Source organism: Hippopotamus amphibius, chromosome 1 (genome assembly GCF_030028045.1).
Source record: "Hippopotamus amphibius kiboko isolate mHipAmp2 chromosome 1, mHipAmp2.hap2, whole genome shotgun sequence".
NCBI classification, from domain to species: Eukaryota; Metazoa; Chordata; class Mammalia; order Artiodactyla; family Hippopotamidae; genus Hippopotamus; species Hippopotamus amphibius.
In genome coordinates this window covers 166320745-166339182 of record NC_080186.1, presented here as the reverse complement: position 1 = coordinate 166339182, position 18438 = coordinate 166320745, and the positions used below count along the sequence as shown (strand labels likewise).

General features: G+C 38.1%; 1 protein-coding gene across 3 annotated transcripts; it reads left to right on the top strand.

The window, feature by feature from the left end:
* The first annotated feature begins 96 nt into the window (after positions 1–96).
* UBE2B (ubiquitin conjugating enzyme E2 B) lies at positions 97–17958 on the top strand. Of its 3 annotated transcripts, none has more exons than XR_009053725.1 (7): positions 97–426; positions 2524–2604; positions 3814–3839; positions 8622–8711; positions 11898–11986; positions 13235–16139; positions 17505–17958. XR_009053725.1 is itself a non-coding variant. In XM_057735015.1 (6 exons), exons 1-6 carry the CDS (start codon positions 383–385, stop codon positions 13361–13363), a joined length of 459 nt encoding a protein of 152 aa, XP_057590998.1. In that variant the 5' UTR covers positions 97–382; the 3' UTR covers positions 13364–17958. The 3 variants fall into 3 exon arrangements, 1 of the variants encoding a protein (XP_057590998.1); XR_009053724.1 differs by having other exon boundaries at positions 17500–17958; XM_057735015.1 differs by having other exon boundaries at positions 13235–17958.
* The last annotated feature ends 480 nt before the right edge of the window (positions 17959–18438 follow it).

The window sequence follows — 18438 nt, the reverse complement described above, 5'->3', positions numbered from 1 at the left end:
ACCCGGTTGAGCCTAAACTAGTGAAAGAGGGGGAAACAGGTTGGTGTTTCGGTTTCGGTATTTCTTAATCACAATCTCCAGCTTGAGCACAGAGAACAACAATTGGTCGATTAATTCAGGAAGCCAAAATGGATGGGGTCCCTACTGAAGGGCTCCCATAACGAGCTCTTCTACGTCCCGTCCCCTTCTCCCCACCCCTCACTCCATGGTACTGGCGGAGGGCGGAGGGATCTGGAGGCGGCGGAGGGAGACGTCATTGCAGGGTTGTTTGTGCAACCTCGGCCGCGGCGGTGACCCACAGTGATTCGGCCGCCGCGCCGGGGGGCGGGGGGGCTGCGCGGGACTTTTTTCTTTCAGACTGACTGCGGGGCAGCTGGGGAGCATGTCGACCCCGGCCCGGAGGAGGCTTATGCGGGATTTCAAGCGGTAAGGGCCTTCATTTTCGCCTGGATGACGGCTCCTCCCCAAAGCTACGCGGCTGCAGGGCGTGGATCCGGGACACCTTCCCCTCATGACCCTAAGAGGGCCGCTGTGGGCCCAGCGGGACAGGCGGAAGTCCCTTCGTGGCCCCCGTTAGCACTCTCTTGTCCTTGCTTGTCCACTTGTCAGACGTGAGAAATTTCGGTACCCCCTCACCACCTCTCTCCCCCTCAAAAGTAAAAAGATGGCTTTGGGGCTGTCCTAGGATTACCTGCTGCCCACTTGGCCAGTTGCCCGATGTCTCGCCCTAGCGTTCAAAGCTCAGCCCCCGCTCCTGCACCTTGCGGTGCCTTCCTTCTCTGCCCTAAAAGCGAGCCCTTGCAGAAGCCTTTCCCCTCGCTAGCTGCACCAGTTAGCTTTATTCGATGGCCTTGCGGTCTCCTCCGAGGCCGTGTTGGGTCCACACACCCCCCCTCCCCCGTCTGCTGTGAGGGTGGGGTCCGATGCGCGAGGGCTGGAGGTGGTTAACCCATCCTCCGAAACCCGACTCTCCCTGCGTCCGCCTGAAAGGACCTTGAGAACTGGCTTAGATAGCTGGGGCTCGGGTTGGCAACCCCGGCTGCCAGTGCTTTCTGGAACTCAGCTCTGTGGCCTGGTGTATAAAGCCCTATCTATAGCCACCAAAGCCTGGAAAAATGCCTTCTTGGAGATTGCCTCTAACCTGATACTCCCTGGGCCTCCTTTTGTAAAGTAGGGTTTTGTTAGGTGTTAGGGTTGGTGAGGAGGAAGTGACTTTTTTTCATTTGTTTCTCTTTGATTGAGTGCTTGGAGGTACGGGGAGAAAGATGACCAAGAAAACTTAGCATTACACTTCTCTGCGCATTTTAAAGTGTTTTTCTAGGGAGACCCGCCCTGCCTGAGACAAATATCTGGTGTAAAAACTTAGACTGGCCGCTCGGGAAGTAACCTCTCAACTTCATTATAAACCCTTAGGTGAGGTACTTGGAAGCCATTGTTTGGGGCTTTGGCCAGTTTATCATTGAGTGTATTCGTAATTTAGCCTTTATCTGGTGGGCGGGCTTCAAGCAGCATATCCTCTAAGGCTGCTGTTCATCGTGGCCGGTTTTACTTGAGGTTGACTAAAAAGAGCCATTTTGGGGGGGGACTAATTTCAAGAGTCATACCACATGACAGTCTCTCTCTTTCTCTCTATATAAAGTGTGTAGCGCTTTTTTTTTTTTTTTCTTTACTGAGATGACAGTCGTTTAAAGGAGATGTTCTTTTTGGTGCAAAATTCGTTTTCTGTAGCTTGAAACCAGTAGATCTCAGATTAGCTCCCATGAGTGAAATTCAAACAAAACTTCCCACTTCATGGCCATTGTTACCCTGGTTTCTCATTGCGATTCTCTGCTTAATTCTAAGTTGTATACTTGGCACCTTTGGTAGTTTTCCAAGAATCTTCGGTTACAAGAATTTGATTATGACAAATATTGGAAGGTAGCTTTGTATTGAGTCACATAATCTGAGGTGGACTTAGTATTGGTGCAGAGCTTTTAAAATAGGGACTGAAGGAAAACCTAACCAAAGCTTTGATTACTTTAAAAGCTATTGCTGATTGAAACAAATAGGATAAAGTAACTCTACTGCCTAAAACTAGTTTCCTAATTAAATTGGCTATAAGTGTTTTCAGTCATTTAGTGTTTTCACTGAGGTGGGTGGGGGTTTTTTTTTGTTTTTTTCTGTTTTGGTTTTGGGGGGAGGATTTTTTGATGGCCATGTTGCACAAGTAGCTGTGGTTAGGACTTAGAGTCTTTGCATGTTTATAACAGCAGAATTGATGGTTCAGTAAAAATATTTTTTGCACTTGAGGTTTTTACTTTGTTATTATTGCTGAAGTCAGTTCTTGAACAGATATCTTAACATCGGTGATATTTGAAGAGAGTTGATTCCCGAGCCATTTTAAGTCTTATGGTTTATTCCAGCTCAGCACAACGAAGAAATGGATTTAGTTTGTTTCTCAAAGTAGGTGGTATACAGTTCATAGTTGTTCTGTTTGCCCTTCTTTGTGGCCTTAATGTTCAACTTTCTACTCTGAATTTCTAGATTGCAAGAGGATCCACCTGTGGGTGTCAGTGGCGCACCATCTGAAAACAACATCATGCAGTGGAATGCAGTTATATTTGGGTGAGTTGAAAGAAATCACGAGTGGTAGGTGTGGTGATTCTTTTAAGAAAAGTGAGTGTATAACAACTGGGAAAGGGAGCTGAGGGATCAGAGTTGTTACAGAAACTGCAAAGTAAAAAAAATTCTGAAAAGAGTTTTGGCAGTTACATAAAATTTATGATTTTATAATCACTTTGGGTTTTACTTGATAAAAATATTTGAAACTAAAGGAGAAGGATAAGTTATTTTGTGGAAAATGTACTGAGCAAATGCTTATGCTTGCATTCTACTAGAACTGTAAAAAGGCTAGGAATGAAAAATATTGAGAACTTCCACCATGGTAAGAATTTAAAGGAAAGATGTTTCACAGCTCAGTGTGAAATAACAGAATGGAGCCTTCTGAGATGCAGTCTTACATATTACATATAGAATATGTTGTGTATATGCTTTTTAATTTAAAATTTCCTTATGCTTTTTCTTTAGTTTTTCTGAACTGGATTTTATTTTCTTTCGCTCTTTAAACTGGTTTTGCACTAAAACTTTAAAGAAATACTTTTGTAAACAATTCTGAATTGCCATTGAATCAGTTGTAAGAGTCTATGTTAAAGACTAGTTGAAAAATGAGTATAGTTCACCCTTCTAAAGTAAAGTGATTATATTAAATTTGGGCTGTTAGCATGCTTCTTTGAGATCCTGAATGTGCCTTGCAAGTAATAATTAAACTTCGTGTTGCTGCTTAGGAAAGATGTAATTGGGATATGGTAGCAAGGAAAAGCTTTGGGCAAAAGAAACTGGCTTTCTTGGTGACATCAGATAAATCTAGTCTATTTGAACAAGAGCTGTTGCTCTTTCGAAAAGAAGGACACTTTGATGTCACAATTTCCATCTTATTCATATGTATTGAAAGTAAGACTCTTTCTCTTAAGAATACACATACTTATAAAAGAGTTGGTATTTATGAACTGAATTCTTTTTGTGCTAGAATTATGACAAGTTTTTTTGTTTTTGTTTTTTGTAAAACCACCCTAAAAGGAAAACTTTGAAAATGAAAGTTACCCATCAGTAAAAATCCAGAGCTAAGGTGATATTAAATTAACAATAACTTAAATACTCCACAAATTATCAGAATGAACCCCTCTTTCTCTGTTTGAGTTTATTCTTTCAACTTTTGAAAATGAGGAAAAAGCAGAATGAAAAACTTCTTTTAATCAAAAATCTTCTTGTTTTCAGACCAGAGGGGACACCCTTTGAAGATGGTAAGTCGTTCTTAATATGTTTTTTGTAGTATTAAGAGGCTCCTTTTAAGTAAGAAATCGTAACACCAACTATTTTCTATTGTTAATAGATCACATTAAAACTAAATAATGCTACTGAGAATATATACTTTACAGAGGACTTTGTTCCCACATCAGCTTGATCACCTTCATTGCTAGTTCCCTCTGTTACTTTGATATTGGCTGTAGAACACTAAGCCTACATGGTGGGGTCTGTGTTGAGAATGGTTTAAATTTAAATGGCCTTGTAGCATGCTAAAAGTAAGTGTCCCTGAGGTAAACATCAGAAGGGTAATCATGCTTTTTTTAACTTTATGTGTATTGATTAGGTGCTGAGGTGAAATTGTTCTTAAGCATGCATAGCTGCCAGTAGCTTCACATAACTGCTAGCATTTGACACACATAAATAGTTAGCATTCTGCAGAATCTTTTACATCTTAAATTCAGTATTTTCACCAAGAGCCAGGAAAATGGAAAACTTGTTTTAATATATATTTATAGTTGAACTTCTCTAATTGATTTTAACCAGATACTTAGAGTTTCCCTAATTATAGCATGGGTTTTTTTTGGTTTTTGTTTTTTTTTTGGTTTTTGTTTTTTTTTTGGCTGGCTTGGGCCTTTGTTGTTGCGTGTGGGCTTTCTCTGGTTGTGGCGAGTGGGGGCTACTCTTCGTTCCGGTGCTGGCTTCTCACTGTGGTGGCTTCTCTTGTTGTGGAGCATGGGATCTAGGCCTGTGGGCTTCAATAGTTGTGGCATGTGGGCTCAGTAGTTGTGGCTCGTGGGCTCTAGAGCGCACGTTCAGTAGTCGTAGCACATGGGCTTAGTTGCTCGACTGCATGTGGAAATCTTCCCGGACCAGGGATCGGACACTTGTCCCCTGCATTGGCAGGAGGATTCTACCACTGTGCCACCAGGGAAGTCCCTGTAGCATGGATGTTTAAATATTGTTAAACAGGTTTAATCACAGTGGCTTCAGAATTAACCCATCAAGGCTATTTGTACAAACAATGATTGCAGAAGTATTTTTAAGGAGTTAAACAGAATGTTCAGTTGGAGAAATGGTTAAGCAAATTATGATATATCTAGACTCTAGAATGTTATATACTTAAGAGTAAAGTAGATCTGGACCTATGTCTGAGGAGACAAAAAAGTTGCAGAATGTGTGTTGTAATACCACATTTTTGCTAAATGCATACATGCATGCATGTGTGTGTGGTTAAAGGGTTATATACGATACTGTTAATCAGTGGTTTCCTCTAGATGGGGGTAAGGAATTGAAGAGAGGTACTCAAGGAGTTCAGCTTTTTACTCTATATCAGATTTTTTTTTTTAATAAATTTATTTTTTATTTCCTTGCCTGTGTTGGGTTGGGTTTTCGTTGCTTTGCACAGGCTTTCTCTAGTTGCAGTGAGTGGAGGCTACTCTTCGTTGTGGTGCACGGGCTTCTCATTGCGGTGGATTCTTTTGTGGAGCATGGGCTCTAGGCATGCGGGCTTCAGTAGTTGTGGCACGTGGAGTCAATAGTTGTGGCTCGCGGGCTCTAGAGCCCAGGCTGTATAGTTGTGGCCCGCCGGCTTAGTAGCTCACGGCATGTGGGATCTTCCTGGCCCAGGGCTGGAACCTGTGTCCCCTGCATTGGCAGGCAGATTCTTAAGCACTGCGCCACCAGGGAAGCCTGCCAGAAGATTCTTAAGAGTGGTCCATAAATTCCTTAAGGTCCCTGAGACCCTTTCAGGGGTTCCATGTTATCAAAACTGTCCTCATACTAATAGTAAGACTTTTGCCTTTTTCATTGTAATAACATTAGCACTGATGGTACAAAAGTATTAGTGGCTAAAACTTGCCCTAAGCAATTGAGCACCCTGGCACATATCAAGACAGTGGTACCAAACTTCTGGGAGTCATTGTATTTTTTGCATTTTGAAAGATGCCAGTTTCAGTTTAAAATGTCTTGATGAAAAAGTGGGAATTAATATTACTAAATTCTGACTGTTGAATATGCATCTTTTTTAATATTCTGTGTGATGAAGTTGGTAGTATGCATAAAGCACTTCATTTGCATACCAAAGTGTGATGGTTGTCTGGAGGGAAAGCAGTTCTGCAGTTGTTTGAGTTGCAACGTGAATTACTACTTTTTTCCATGGAACATTTTACTTGAAGGAATGACTGACAGACTCTGGTTATTTAGATTCAAGTGTGTATTTGGTTGACATATTCTTAAAAGTTATCAAAATGAGGTGTTAGGTCAAGGAAAGTGACTGACAGTATTTGTTGATGCTGATAAAATGATGGTTTCCCAATACTTTAAAGATTTCTCTGATGAGATCAGTAGGTGGCATTACGTGCTGTGATTTTTTTCTTTTTTGATGGTGTATATATATAATGAAATATGGCAACATTTAGAAGATCTGGGTAACTCAGTGAACCAATATTTACCAAATGGCTAATGTATTAGAAAATTATGGCTGGATAAAAGATATATGCACTTATGCAACAGTTGTTAATGTAACTGATGCAGAAAGTTTATAATATTTCAGGTTCTACATTGCAGCTAACCTTTAAAAACCTACCATTTTTTCAGTGAAATATCAAAAAAGAATATATACAGTTATCTGAAAAACGCTATGAAAATACTCACCTTTTTCATTTACATATTTATGTGAGGCCTGATTTTCTTCATGTACCTCAACCAAAACAGCATGTTCCAACAGATTGAATGCAGAAATAGCTAAGCTAATCATTTAAGAGATTTGCAAATAGGTAAAACAGTGCTACATTTCTCACTAATTTGGTGGGGGGAAATATAGTATTTTCATTAAATGTTACTTAGGTTAATGTGTGATGAGTTTACAGTTTTTTGGGTTTTTACAATAAATTTATTTATTTATTTATTTATTTATTTTATTGGCTGTGTTGGGTCTCCTTTTGCTGTGCGTGGGCTTTCTTTAGTTCCGGTGAGTGAGGGCTGCTCTTCATTGAAGTTCGAGGGCTCCTTATTGCCGTGGCTTCCCTTGTTGTAGAGCACAGGCTCTAGGCGCGTGGGCTCCAGTAGTTGCAGCACATGGGCTCAATAGTTGTGGCACATGGGCTTAGTTGCTCTTCAGCAAGTGGGAGCTTGCTGGAGCAGGGATCGAACCCGTGTCCCCCTGCATTGGCAGGCAGATTCTTAACCACTGCGCCACCTAGGAATGCCCAGTTTACAGTTTTAATGAATAAATATTTTAAGATTTCCTTGAGTTATAATTTCTAATACAATAAATATCGAAAGTTATAGCCTGTGGTGTGCTGGAGGTAGCTTATACTAGTTATGAGCCTGGGTTGTTTAAAATTTGGGGGAATTTTTGCAAGTTGGTTATTAAAGAGCCAGTATTTTTAAATTATTTTTAATTCTTGGTGGAAATACCATAAAATAGTATGCTGTTGCATGCATCTCTTCCCAACTTCACATTCAGTGACTTCACATTGGAAACTTGGCATGGTTGGGAGTAAGAGTATAAAGGGGTCCTGAGACACATAATATGAAGGAAAAAAGCTTTGAAAAAGCAGTTTCATGTTTGTGTTTGCCTGAAATGCTTACACTGTATATTTTAATAATTAAAGAAAGTTAAAATTAAACTGTAAAAATATATAATTAGGTATAAGGCTATCTTTGCTAATGGACTGTACATTTCATAGAACCTCTATTAATATATCAGAATGTGAATTAAATATCACCTTTAATTTTGTTTGTATCTTTGGCCTCCCTAACCCCAAATTTCCAAACAACAAAAAATGTAAAGAGGTAGAGGTTATATACTGAATATATGACCAATGAAAATAAAATATTAAATATTTTACTAAATACATGGCTCTGATCTTGGTAGACTGAAGTCATGAGTTTAGAATTTAGGTTGAGAAAGGGTTTTTGTATTGTTTGTTTTTAACTGCATTGAGGAAATAAGGAAAGAAGCTGTGGAGACATCTGGAATGGTTTAAACTTTTATTGACTTCATTAGGAATAAGTCTCAACTTACTGAGTATGCTCAAAGTGTTGTGGTTGGAGTACCTATGCAACCTTCAGGTAGATTTCCTCAAAATAAAAGGACTATGCAAAAGGAGTCTAGAAAGATAAACACAAAACTATTGATGGTGTTTGTTTCTGCTGAATAGATTTAGAATTTTAGTTGAGAGCTCTTCTTTATACACTCTGAACAGAATGACATTGTTATAAATGCATATTTTTTTTAAATGCCTGTCTCTTTTGACCATAGATAATGATTTAGACTGACCAAAATGTACTGTATTGGTCTATAACCAACAGTAGGCAATTGCACTAATGTTTACTGACTCTTGGCATACTTAAGTGATGGGGACAGAACACTTTTCACATTAGTGGTCATGCCTCCAATGTGAGTCCTCTATCATATGGTGGTTAGCCCCTCACAGAATCATTTGGCACCCTCTTCTAAGTTACAGTAAATTATTTGTAGTTCCTCAAGTGTGCATTTAAAATTTTGGCAGCTAGGACAAAATTGCCTTCCAAGAATATGATAGTTAACGTTCCCACCAGTAGCACATGTACATGCTTGTACCCCCAAGTGCTTGTCAGTGCTATATCTTAGTACATAAATAGAACTATACTTGGTATGTTTTATGTGCTGAACCAAAATTGACACCAGTTTTTGTGTGGTTGTGCAAAAGCCAGCATGGGGTTGGGAATTCATTGATGAAGAGATAGAAAAGTTATGCTTGTCTTTACTTTATTTTGGTTTGTTTTCTATCTAGGTACTTTTAAACTAGTAATAGAATTTTCTGAAGAATATCCAAATAAACCGCCAACTGTTAGGTTTTTGTCCAAAATGTTTCATCCAAATGGTAAGTAGCAATTTTATTAGGCTTTGCAAATGATAGGAAAAAAGAGTTTCATCCTTTTAGGTTTTGCCCATACTTCTCATTAGTAGGGCCCACTTCTAGATGTTGCTTCCGTGTCAGTATTAACCATACTTTTGTAGTCTGGAATCTTATCAAGCTTCCAGATTTGAAGTAAAGTTTTGTTTTAATAACTTCTGATTTTAAAGTAATATTTATTTGTTGAAATGTGAAAGATACTAAAAAGAATTTGTAGCTTAAAATATAGCTTGTAAAAAATACAAATAAATGTGCAAAATTGAGGTCATGTTGTATGTAAAGTTAAGTAATTTATATATAACATGAACATTTTCCCTTATTAAATATTCTTTTGTATCTTTTTTTTTCCCCTTTGGCTGCACTATGTGGCTTGTGGGATCTTAGTTCCCTGACGAGGGATGGAACCCAGGCCCACGGCAGTGAGAGCTTGGAGTCCTAACTACTGGACCGCCAGGGAATTCCCTGTATCATTCTTAATGTCTGCAAAATGTTCTGTTATATGAGTTTACTATTATTTAATCATTGTCCAGTTGGTGATTTTTAATTGTTTACAGTTTTAAACAGCACATTTTTCTTGAAAATAAATTTTCTCAAATACCCATGAATGGGTTTTTAGAAGTGGGATTACTCAGTCAAAGGTTTGTATGTTTTTAAGGCTTTTTTTAAAATACAGTTTTCCATTTTTTTCCTCTTGTTCCTGTTTTTACTTTTAGAAATTTATTACTGTTTTCCATAAATGACTGCTAAGAGACTCTTTTGTAATTAAATGTGCTCTTCCCTGACTTATTGCTCTTTACTTGTAATAAGTTTGTATTCCTGGAGTATAAATTACTGTATGAAAGACTTATTTTCCATAATATTTAAGTTCTTTTTCCTTTTTATATCCTTTGCACATTTAAATGTGGTCTTCCCCATCAGTTAACCTGCTTTCAGGAGGAACATTGTTAGAGGTCCTCTTGATTGTGCATCGAGTCTAGTACTGCAGACTGTTAGATAGCTGCAGGCAGATAGGGAGCTCCCTACTCAGAGGAGGGCTGTGTTTGTGTGTCTGGAATCAAGGTGACTTCCCAGTATTTAGCCTTTGTGCTTTATTGCTGTGAAGTTGCTTTTTCTTTCAAGGTCTTCCCCTACCCAAAGGCAAGGCAGCTATAATTTCATTTTCTGTTTCTGTTTTGAGGAAATTCCCAAGTCACTTATTGTCATTTATTCTACTCTAGCTTTTTCTAACTTAGACTTGTATTGAATCAACCCAAATTGTAGTAAGGGAGCTCTGTAAATCAAGGTAGAAAAGTGGAATGTGGAATGTGCAAGGGGTATATGTGTATAGGTGTAGGGTTTTCAGCCTTAACAAATTTATAAGGAAACAGTGTATTTGATTATTTTTTTATCCCTTCATATCAGTAGCATGGTTTCCCTTTTTTCCACTATCAGTATTTAGCTAACTTCCTAGTTTGCTTTTTTATAAACATCTTTGTTAAAAGAGTCTCATACTATGCTACTCACCCATTTAAGTTGTACAATTCAGTGGTTTTCAGTATCTTCACTGTGTTGTGTAGCCATCACCATAATCAATTTTAGAACATTTTTATCACCCTCCCCAAAAAATCCTGTGCCTGTTTGCAGTCACTTCCCATCCCCATTCCCCTGCCTCCCAGACATAGGGAACCACTGATTTGTTCTCCCTCTATAGATTTGCTTACTCTGGACATATGGAATCATATAATATATGTGGTCCTTTATGATTGATTTCTTGGAGTTGGCATAGTTTTCAGGTTCATCTGTGTTGCAACACATACCTGTACTTCATTTCCTTTTATTGCTGAATGATAATCCATTGTATGGATAGATTACATTTTGTTCATTCATCAATGGATGCATATTCAGTTTCTAGTTTACTTTTGGATTACTTCTTAAAAATAGTTACTAGTTCACAACTTTAAAATCATTTTACACTTTTATGGGTTTTACAGAGGTGATGATTTTTGCTTTAGAGTTGCTAAGTTTGATGTTCTTATGGGATACACAGTAAGTGGTTGACTGTGTTGCTTTAAAACTGAGAGTTAAATCTGGTCTAGCACTAACAATTGGAAGTACCTAGCACATAAACAGTAATTGAGGCCATGAATAATATTGCCTAGAGCGTATGTAAAAAGTAAGAAGGAAGAGAAGCCAGGATAGAGCTCTAAGGAATGACAGTATTTAAGTGTAATTTGCTGCCTCTCCCCAAAAAGGCCTCACTTATTCCTGTCGATGCAGAGTGATCTGGCCTGTTCTGTGAAGCTTTCCACAATTTGGCAGTATCTATAACATTTAAATGCATTTATCCTTTGTCAACATAGCATTTCTACTTTTGGAAATTTATTGTACAGAGACATAATCCGGCAAGTGGATAATAGATTATGTTCTTTGTATTTTCACATAATCAGTTCAAGGTGGGGGAAAGCCTCTCAAATGTTAGACTTTAAAACAGTAATCACTGCTATTTCCAGATATCTACATTTTGGCATTTCATCTTACAAATGTTTTTGTGACTGCATATACTTCAAATGAAAATATTTGTAAATAATTCTTTGCAAAAAAAAAAAGTATTATCCTATATAAGTAATTGGAAACTTATTAATGTAATATATTGAGGGTATTGTTCTACATTAACATATGGTAGATGTATATCATTTCTGGTGGCAGTAATGGTACCATTAATAATGTACCATTGTTTAGCCAGTCCCCTCACTGTGGACCACAGGTAGTTTTCAATTTTTTACCTCTGTAGAGTGTTATAGTGAACATCCTATAAATAAAATGTGCATGTCCATGATTATTACTTTTAGAGTGGAATTGCTATGTCAACAAATTAGCTTCTCCTCCTCCCCAAGAACTTTATTTAGGAATATTTAGAAATGTGGAATGAATTTAAACAGATTTGCTATGTGGTATGTGATGAAAAATTTAACTCTTACTCAGCCTCCTGATCAAAAGGAGGATTAAGAGTCCTTCGTTTAAGACTGATTTTTCTGTGAGACAAAAAGTTCTAGTTATTGACTCATGTTCAAGATTTCTGACTGAGCCAAGCATTCTGTTCGTGGTAAAAATTTCTCTTTAATTATTAGATATGACAAAGTTAATGTGTAACCAATTTTAGTGTTGTCTTTGCAGTGTATGCTGATGGTAGCATATGTTTAGATATCCTTCAGAATAGATGGAGTCCAACATACGATGTATCTTCTATCTTAACATCAATTCAGGTAAGCATGTGTTAGGATGCATCTTAATTTTTCAAGATTCTATGGGATATAATTGGCTTTTTCAGTATCAAGTTAAGGCCAAGTGAGCAAACTAATCTTCCCAACACTAAAGTATCCAGTGTCAGAGCCTGGACAAAACCCTTGTGATTTTTATACATCCACTCTGCTTTTTCATTAGTGACCACATTGGATCAAATCTACAGTCATTTTCCTGATTAAATTTAAGTATAAAGTATTCTGACAGGTCAAGTGGTTTGTTTTGGGTGGGGGAGTTTTTGGCCACACTGCACGGCTTGCAGGATCTTACTCCCCCACCAGGGATTGAACCCATGCACCCTGCAGAATCCTAACCACTGCACCACCAGGGAATTCCCTCACAGGTCAAGTATTATTCGGGCCCACAAAGCATAGCCAGAGGTTATGGAGAAGAATGAAAAATCATCTTGGGGAGAGATAAAGATGATTGTTTAGAAAAAACATAGAGACCTCAAGAAACTGCCAGGTGCAGAGAAGCACTGAGTATGTTTGCCCCATCCAAGAAATTCTGTTTTAAACAAATGTAACTATTCACCAAAGCACTCTGGCAGAATATTTCAGAGTTGACCTTGAATGACAGATCTGGGGAGGGTTGGGGTGGGTGATGTTTTAGTTACATGGATTTGAGAGGAGCAGAAGTAACATTTTAGTTTATGGCGCTTTTAAAGTTTTTTTCTGTCGCATTTCTGCTTTAATTTGGATCATCTTATAAAAAGTGTTTTCAGCCTTCCTATTTCATTCCCTTGCTGCTAGGTACATGTTTTGTTGATTAAAGGAAACAAGGTACACTACCCAACTTACTTTCAGAAATTTGCAGACTTATCACAATAATAGAGTTTAACTTTGGAAAATGTTAGTTGCTAAGCTATTTTATAGATACTGTATATTAACCAAATCAAGTTTATTTCCTGGTTAATGTCTCCATATGCTGAAGAATATTGTTCTCTTCTAATTCCTTTGAAATTAGAGGTCTTAAGGCAATTGAGAGCTCTCTGTTTTGAAAACTTAAGTTCTGTAGCATCAGGAAACTTCTTACTGTATTTATCAAACCATTTCTGAAAATACTTAGATCTAAAAATATGTGAGACATACTAATTTCTGTCTTTCATCATTGAATGATTTCTGTTGTTTTGTACAACTTCTGAGCTCCATATCTGACCCATGTTAATATAAAGAATAACTCTACAAATACGTTTTTTCTTCTCCTTCTAGTCTCTGCTGGATGAACCGAATCCAAATAGTCCAGCCAATAGCCAGGCAGCACAGCTTTATCAGGAAAACAAACGAGAATATGAGAAAAGAGTTTCGGCCATTGTTGAACAAAGCTGGAATGATTCATAATAGACAACTGGTCTGTTAATCTTTTTCATCATTGTTGTGTATAATTTACCTCTCAGTAGAAAGGCTAACAAATTTTAAGTGCCACAGGTTTTAAGGATTCTGCAGAAAAAAACGTCCTTCAGTTTAGAACCTACAAAAGCTTGTGTATCTTGATTAATGTACTTTTTATTGCATGGTGTGAACTAAGTTATTGCTTACATAAATTTGTAATATATCCTGTTTGTATTTTTTTCCAAGTGTATAATGTTGGTGTGGAGTTTTCATTACAGAATATACACATTTTGTAAATCTGTACTTTTTTCAAATATTGAATGCCTTATTTTTGAATTCTTTAGATTTTTAAATTGGAGAAAAGCACTTAAAGTTTTTTATATATGAATATTACATGTAAAGCTGTTAAAATACATAACTTCAGTGCAAGAGACTTTGTCACTTATTTCCTTATCTGAGTAGGAGGGGTTAATAAGTCTCTAGCTCTTCATCAATTGATAGGTTCATTTTTAATTTCAAAAGAACACATTTATATTTTATCAAGAAATTCTTCAAATTTGATTCTAAATACCAGTTATAATCCAAAACTTTATTTTGAATGTATCTATATTAGTTTCAGTTGAGCAATTATAGACATAACTGGTTTGATTCTCTCCAGCTCTATATTTAGGCCACTTGTTACTGTTTCTTCATGCACTACTTACTGTTCAACTGTACCTTTTGGGATTTCACAATTGGCACCTCTACCACGAGGAATTGGCACCTCTGAGGAATTGGCACTTCTACCGTGAGCAGAGAGCTGATGCAACTTATTTTGCTGCTTGATAGCACTTTAAAAGATTTTTGATAATGAAACAAGTAAAACCATTAACATTTACCAAAAACCCATGCCCCACTATTAACAATAAATAAGAATTTGTTGCATTGGTTTGAATAAGGCAGATATTTGGAAGGAATCTTGGTGTAATTTAAATATTTGAAAACTGCCTTTTAATGCAGTTGCCTATTTGTTTACTCTGGGAAAATGTTTTAATACCAGGGCCTGCTGAGTTGCTTTCTCTTGTGGAGATATTTTTTTTTAATCTCCTAAATTGTATAAAAGTTGTACTGCATTTCAGTTTATTGGATAAACTTAAAACACAGTATTGTAGAAAGCTAATACAAAGCTATCCTATGCCTTCAAATAGTATAGAAAATGGAAAATATACAAGTAAATTCTGTTGAACCACCTGTGTAGTCTTTCTAGTAGTTAAAACAGCTATTACATTAACCCCAAGAGTTTCTTGCACATTCATACTAGCTTAGTAAGCTAATAGCCTCTGTTCTATTGGAAGACTAATTTCTTCTCTGCTGGAAAACTGTAGGATGGCAATATCTGTAGGTTCTATTTATTAAGCAAAATTTGGGAAGGGTAAGTGCTGATGTTTCCCTTAAAAGTTAATACTTGGGAAATTTGGGGTAAGTATGAACTTAGGGAACTTTTGATACACTTGAGAGTTCACTCACTGGAATTATGCCCCCTCCCCACCCAAAAAAAAGATGGTTTATTTAAAGGTTCTTTTTGGTCATATCAAATGTGTGATACTTTTATATTCAGCTCTAAAACAGTTTTTTACTCCAGTGATTGACTCTTAGATTAAATATGCAGTAGCTATGATAGTCTCCCCTCTTATTTCATTAAATGCTATTTGGATACTGCGCCAAAATCTATTTTTATCCTTAACCTGTTTTCCTTCCCCTATTTAAAACTGAAACATTTCAAGTACTGGAAGATAATTATAAGGAAGTTACATCTTACTTTGCAGGGAGTTAATGAGCTCTCCTAAATTCAACACATGCATAAAACTCATACCTAGTCCCATTCCTATTGGAGAAAATTCTTAGCAATGTTCCATTTCTCAGCTACTCTTCACAGTTTTTTCCTTCAGCCTTGGAACAGATTCCTGTTTCTTTGGTTGAATACCAGATGTACTTCAGTTTACAAAGTCATGTCATACAAAGAATGTTTGCTTTAAAATTTACTACATAAATTTTATAAATGTATGATATGGCAAGAGGCTAGAACTAATTTATTTTGGTACAAAGTTGGGTTCATGTTAAAGTGCATTTGTGATGTGCAGTTCCTCTGTAACAATACTTCTAACATATAATTCTGTACAAGGCACTATTCTAAGCACTTTAACATGATCACATTTCAAACTCAGAGTAATCTTATGAGGTGGGTACTACTGTATCACAGATGAGGAAACTTGGTACAGATCAAGTGACTTTCTCAAGGTCAACCAGCTAGTTTGTGACAGAGCTGGGATCTGAACGCAGGCAGTTGGGTCTTTTAGCCAATAACTACTATCCCTTAAGAGATATTAAGGGATTGAGTTTAGTTTTAAAAATTCTGCTGAACTTAAATATTCATCCCAATTTGTGAAAATTCATAAGTTGATTCAGAGTTTTATATAGACTTGTATCTATCCATTGAAGAAGTTTTCACAATTTTCCACCTTTTTTTTTTTTTTTTAACGTAAACAAGTAAAGTCTGGATATAGGAACACTTTCTGGTATCTGATAGAAAGCACTCTTGACTTATAGACCAAATTTTTTCCCCTTCGTAGAAATATCCTTGGGTCTGTACAGACATACACACCCCAAAATTAAGAAGTTCCATGTATATGAATAACTTCTGGAACTGATCTAAAAATTCTTCCTCGTGTAGGTGGAAGGTAGTGGAGAAGAAATCTATTGAAGGTGGCTTATTTAGTAACAGTCTGTTGCGTGTCCAGTAATTAAGGTACCTGTCTTAATTTATTCATTTAGTACTCTTTTAAAAAAGAGAAGCTTGGGGCTCAAAGCACAATTTAGAGTTATGTCTAAGGTAACCTCAGTTCTTCCAGGTTTTGAGAGAAATCAAATTTTTAGGTCTTGGTGGTGCTTATTACAATTTCTTTCTACTGCATTCAGCAGTGCAAATTCCCAAAGGAATCTGGTATGTGGCAATTATGTATGCAAATAGAAAAGTCAATAAGTGGAAAGCTATTAAAGCTAAATGATATTGTCCATAGGACAGGGGCCTTCGGCAAAGATGGTAGCCCTGTTACTTCAGTTCCCATCTAGTTAGGGAAAAACTAAACTGTTGTCTGATAAGGGGAAATTTTAGTTATCTTGTTCTAGTATACGATGTACAGCACAAAGATATATTAGAAACACAGATGTGTGTGCCATTCTTTCAGTAATTTCTCCCCACCATCACTACAGCTTTTTAAAACATTTGTGTCAATAATATTCTGAGGTTTTTAAGTTTCCTGTTCATTGCATGGACTAGGGCTTTTTTTAAGTTGGGCCCAAAAGATGAATGAGATGTGCCCTTTACAAATCTCTCTTAGCTCAGCAACATTAGTTCCTTGGTGGTTGAAATCAAGAGCCCTGGAAGGAAAGGCTCCAGGTTTCCTCTTTGGCATATGGAGGACTCAGGCTTGGGTTACAAGTCTGCATGGACTGTCAGGAACTCTGCCAGTGACTTAGTGCTAAAGCTTGGCCACAGGATGCTTTTGTTTACCAGTGACTTCTGGAATCCTGTTTGGGAAGACTCTAAAAATATTGTGTATATTCTGCTGAGTAAAAGCAAATAACCTTTTGGCTGGTTAGAGGTCTTGGTTTGGTTACAAGGGTGATGCTTCTGTAGTCTTTCATGGGGATATTACAGCTGATCTAAAGTCTTACCTGGAAGACTGGGATCTTTAATGTGCCACTGGGTTAGGAACTTGTCTAGAGGAGACCAGGGCGTCTCTCTGAAAGGATTCCCCTCAGGTTCCATCACCCTGAACCACTGAGTTGTCATTCTTCCTGGAATGCAAGAGGGCTTCTGTGGTGTCTTGAGGGCTGCCACAGTGCAAACATAAGCGCATTTAAGGCAGACCTCTTAATGCTGCTTCCTGTCTGAAGCCCTCTTCCCTTCCCCCTTTGCAAACAAGGCCTTGTGCCAAGAATACTGCAGCCCACCAGCTGAACTGGGCTAGCAGCACTCTTGAACAGAAGAATGTCAAATGCAGAGACGTTTGCAGCTCTTTGGCTGGCCACTGCTTAAAGTTATTCTACAAAACTCAGTTGGGAGATTTTATGTATTTTGTTTTATGTTTTTATGTTGGTGCTAGTACAGAGACAACAGGAACAGGAAGCTTCTTGTCCTGATAACCATCCCTGGGCAGAGAATAGGAAAGAATCCAGAGACTTCAGCCCATGTCTTCAGCTTCAGCTAAACACTTAGAATATTGCCTCCAAAGAAAATATAGGGCTTCCCTGGTGGCACAGTGGTTAAGAATCCATCTGCCAATGCAGGGGACACGGGTTCGAGCCCTGGTCAAGGAAGATCCCACATGCCACAGAGCAACTAGGCCCGCGAGCCACAACTACTGAGCCCACGTGTTGCAACTATTGAAGCCTGCACGCCTAGAGCCCATACTCTGCAACAGAAGAAGCTACCGCAATGAGAAGCCTGCGCACAACAACAAAGAGTAGCCCCCGCTCTCAGCAACTACAGAAAGCCCGCACACAGCAACGAAGACCCAATGCAGCCAATAAGTAAAAATAATAAATAAAATTTTTAAAAGAGATCTGAAGAAAATGTAGATTGGTAACCTCGCTGTATTGTAATGGGCCTTGGTCACAGGACTGTACCTGCATGAGCACATAAGGCTGTGGTTTCAGGTGGAGACTCCCTGGAACGTCAGCTGGAAAGCTGCCTTTAGAATGAAGACAGTGTCAATCCCAGGGGTGGGTACAAGAGACCTTTTGCAAGCCAGAAAGATCAGTGAGGGCAGTCCTGGGGCCTGGTGGTGAGTTGATAATACCATCTCTCAGGGAGAAAGTTCCTAAAGCTTTTGTTAGCCCTTATACATTGGTCCTTTGACAGGCGCTGGGTGTTGTGCACAGAGCAGCTTGAGAACAGACCACAGTCACCATGGCACCTTCTCAAGACTAGGTTTGAGGGATCAGGCTATAAGAGCAACAACGTAAGTACCAAAGACTGGAGCCAAACACTGGGAACTGCTTTCCAGGTAACCTCTGGCAGTACATGCACAGGCCTGGGCAGG

Coding starts and splice junctions, on each gene's coding strand:
- UBE2B (XM_057735015.1), top strand. CDS start 383: ATGTCGACCCCGGCCCGGAGGAGGCTTATGCGGGATTTCAAGCG. Junction 2,605..3,813: donor TGGAATGCAGTTATATTTGG/GTGAGTTGAAAG, acceptor TCTTGTTTTCAG/ACCAGAGGGGACACCCTTTG. Junction 11,987..13,234: donor CTATCTTAACATCAATTCAG/GTAAGCATGTGT, acceptor TTCTCCTTCTAG/TCTCTGCTGGATGAACCGAA.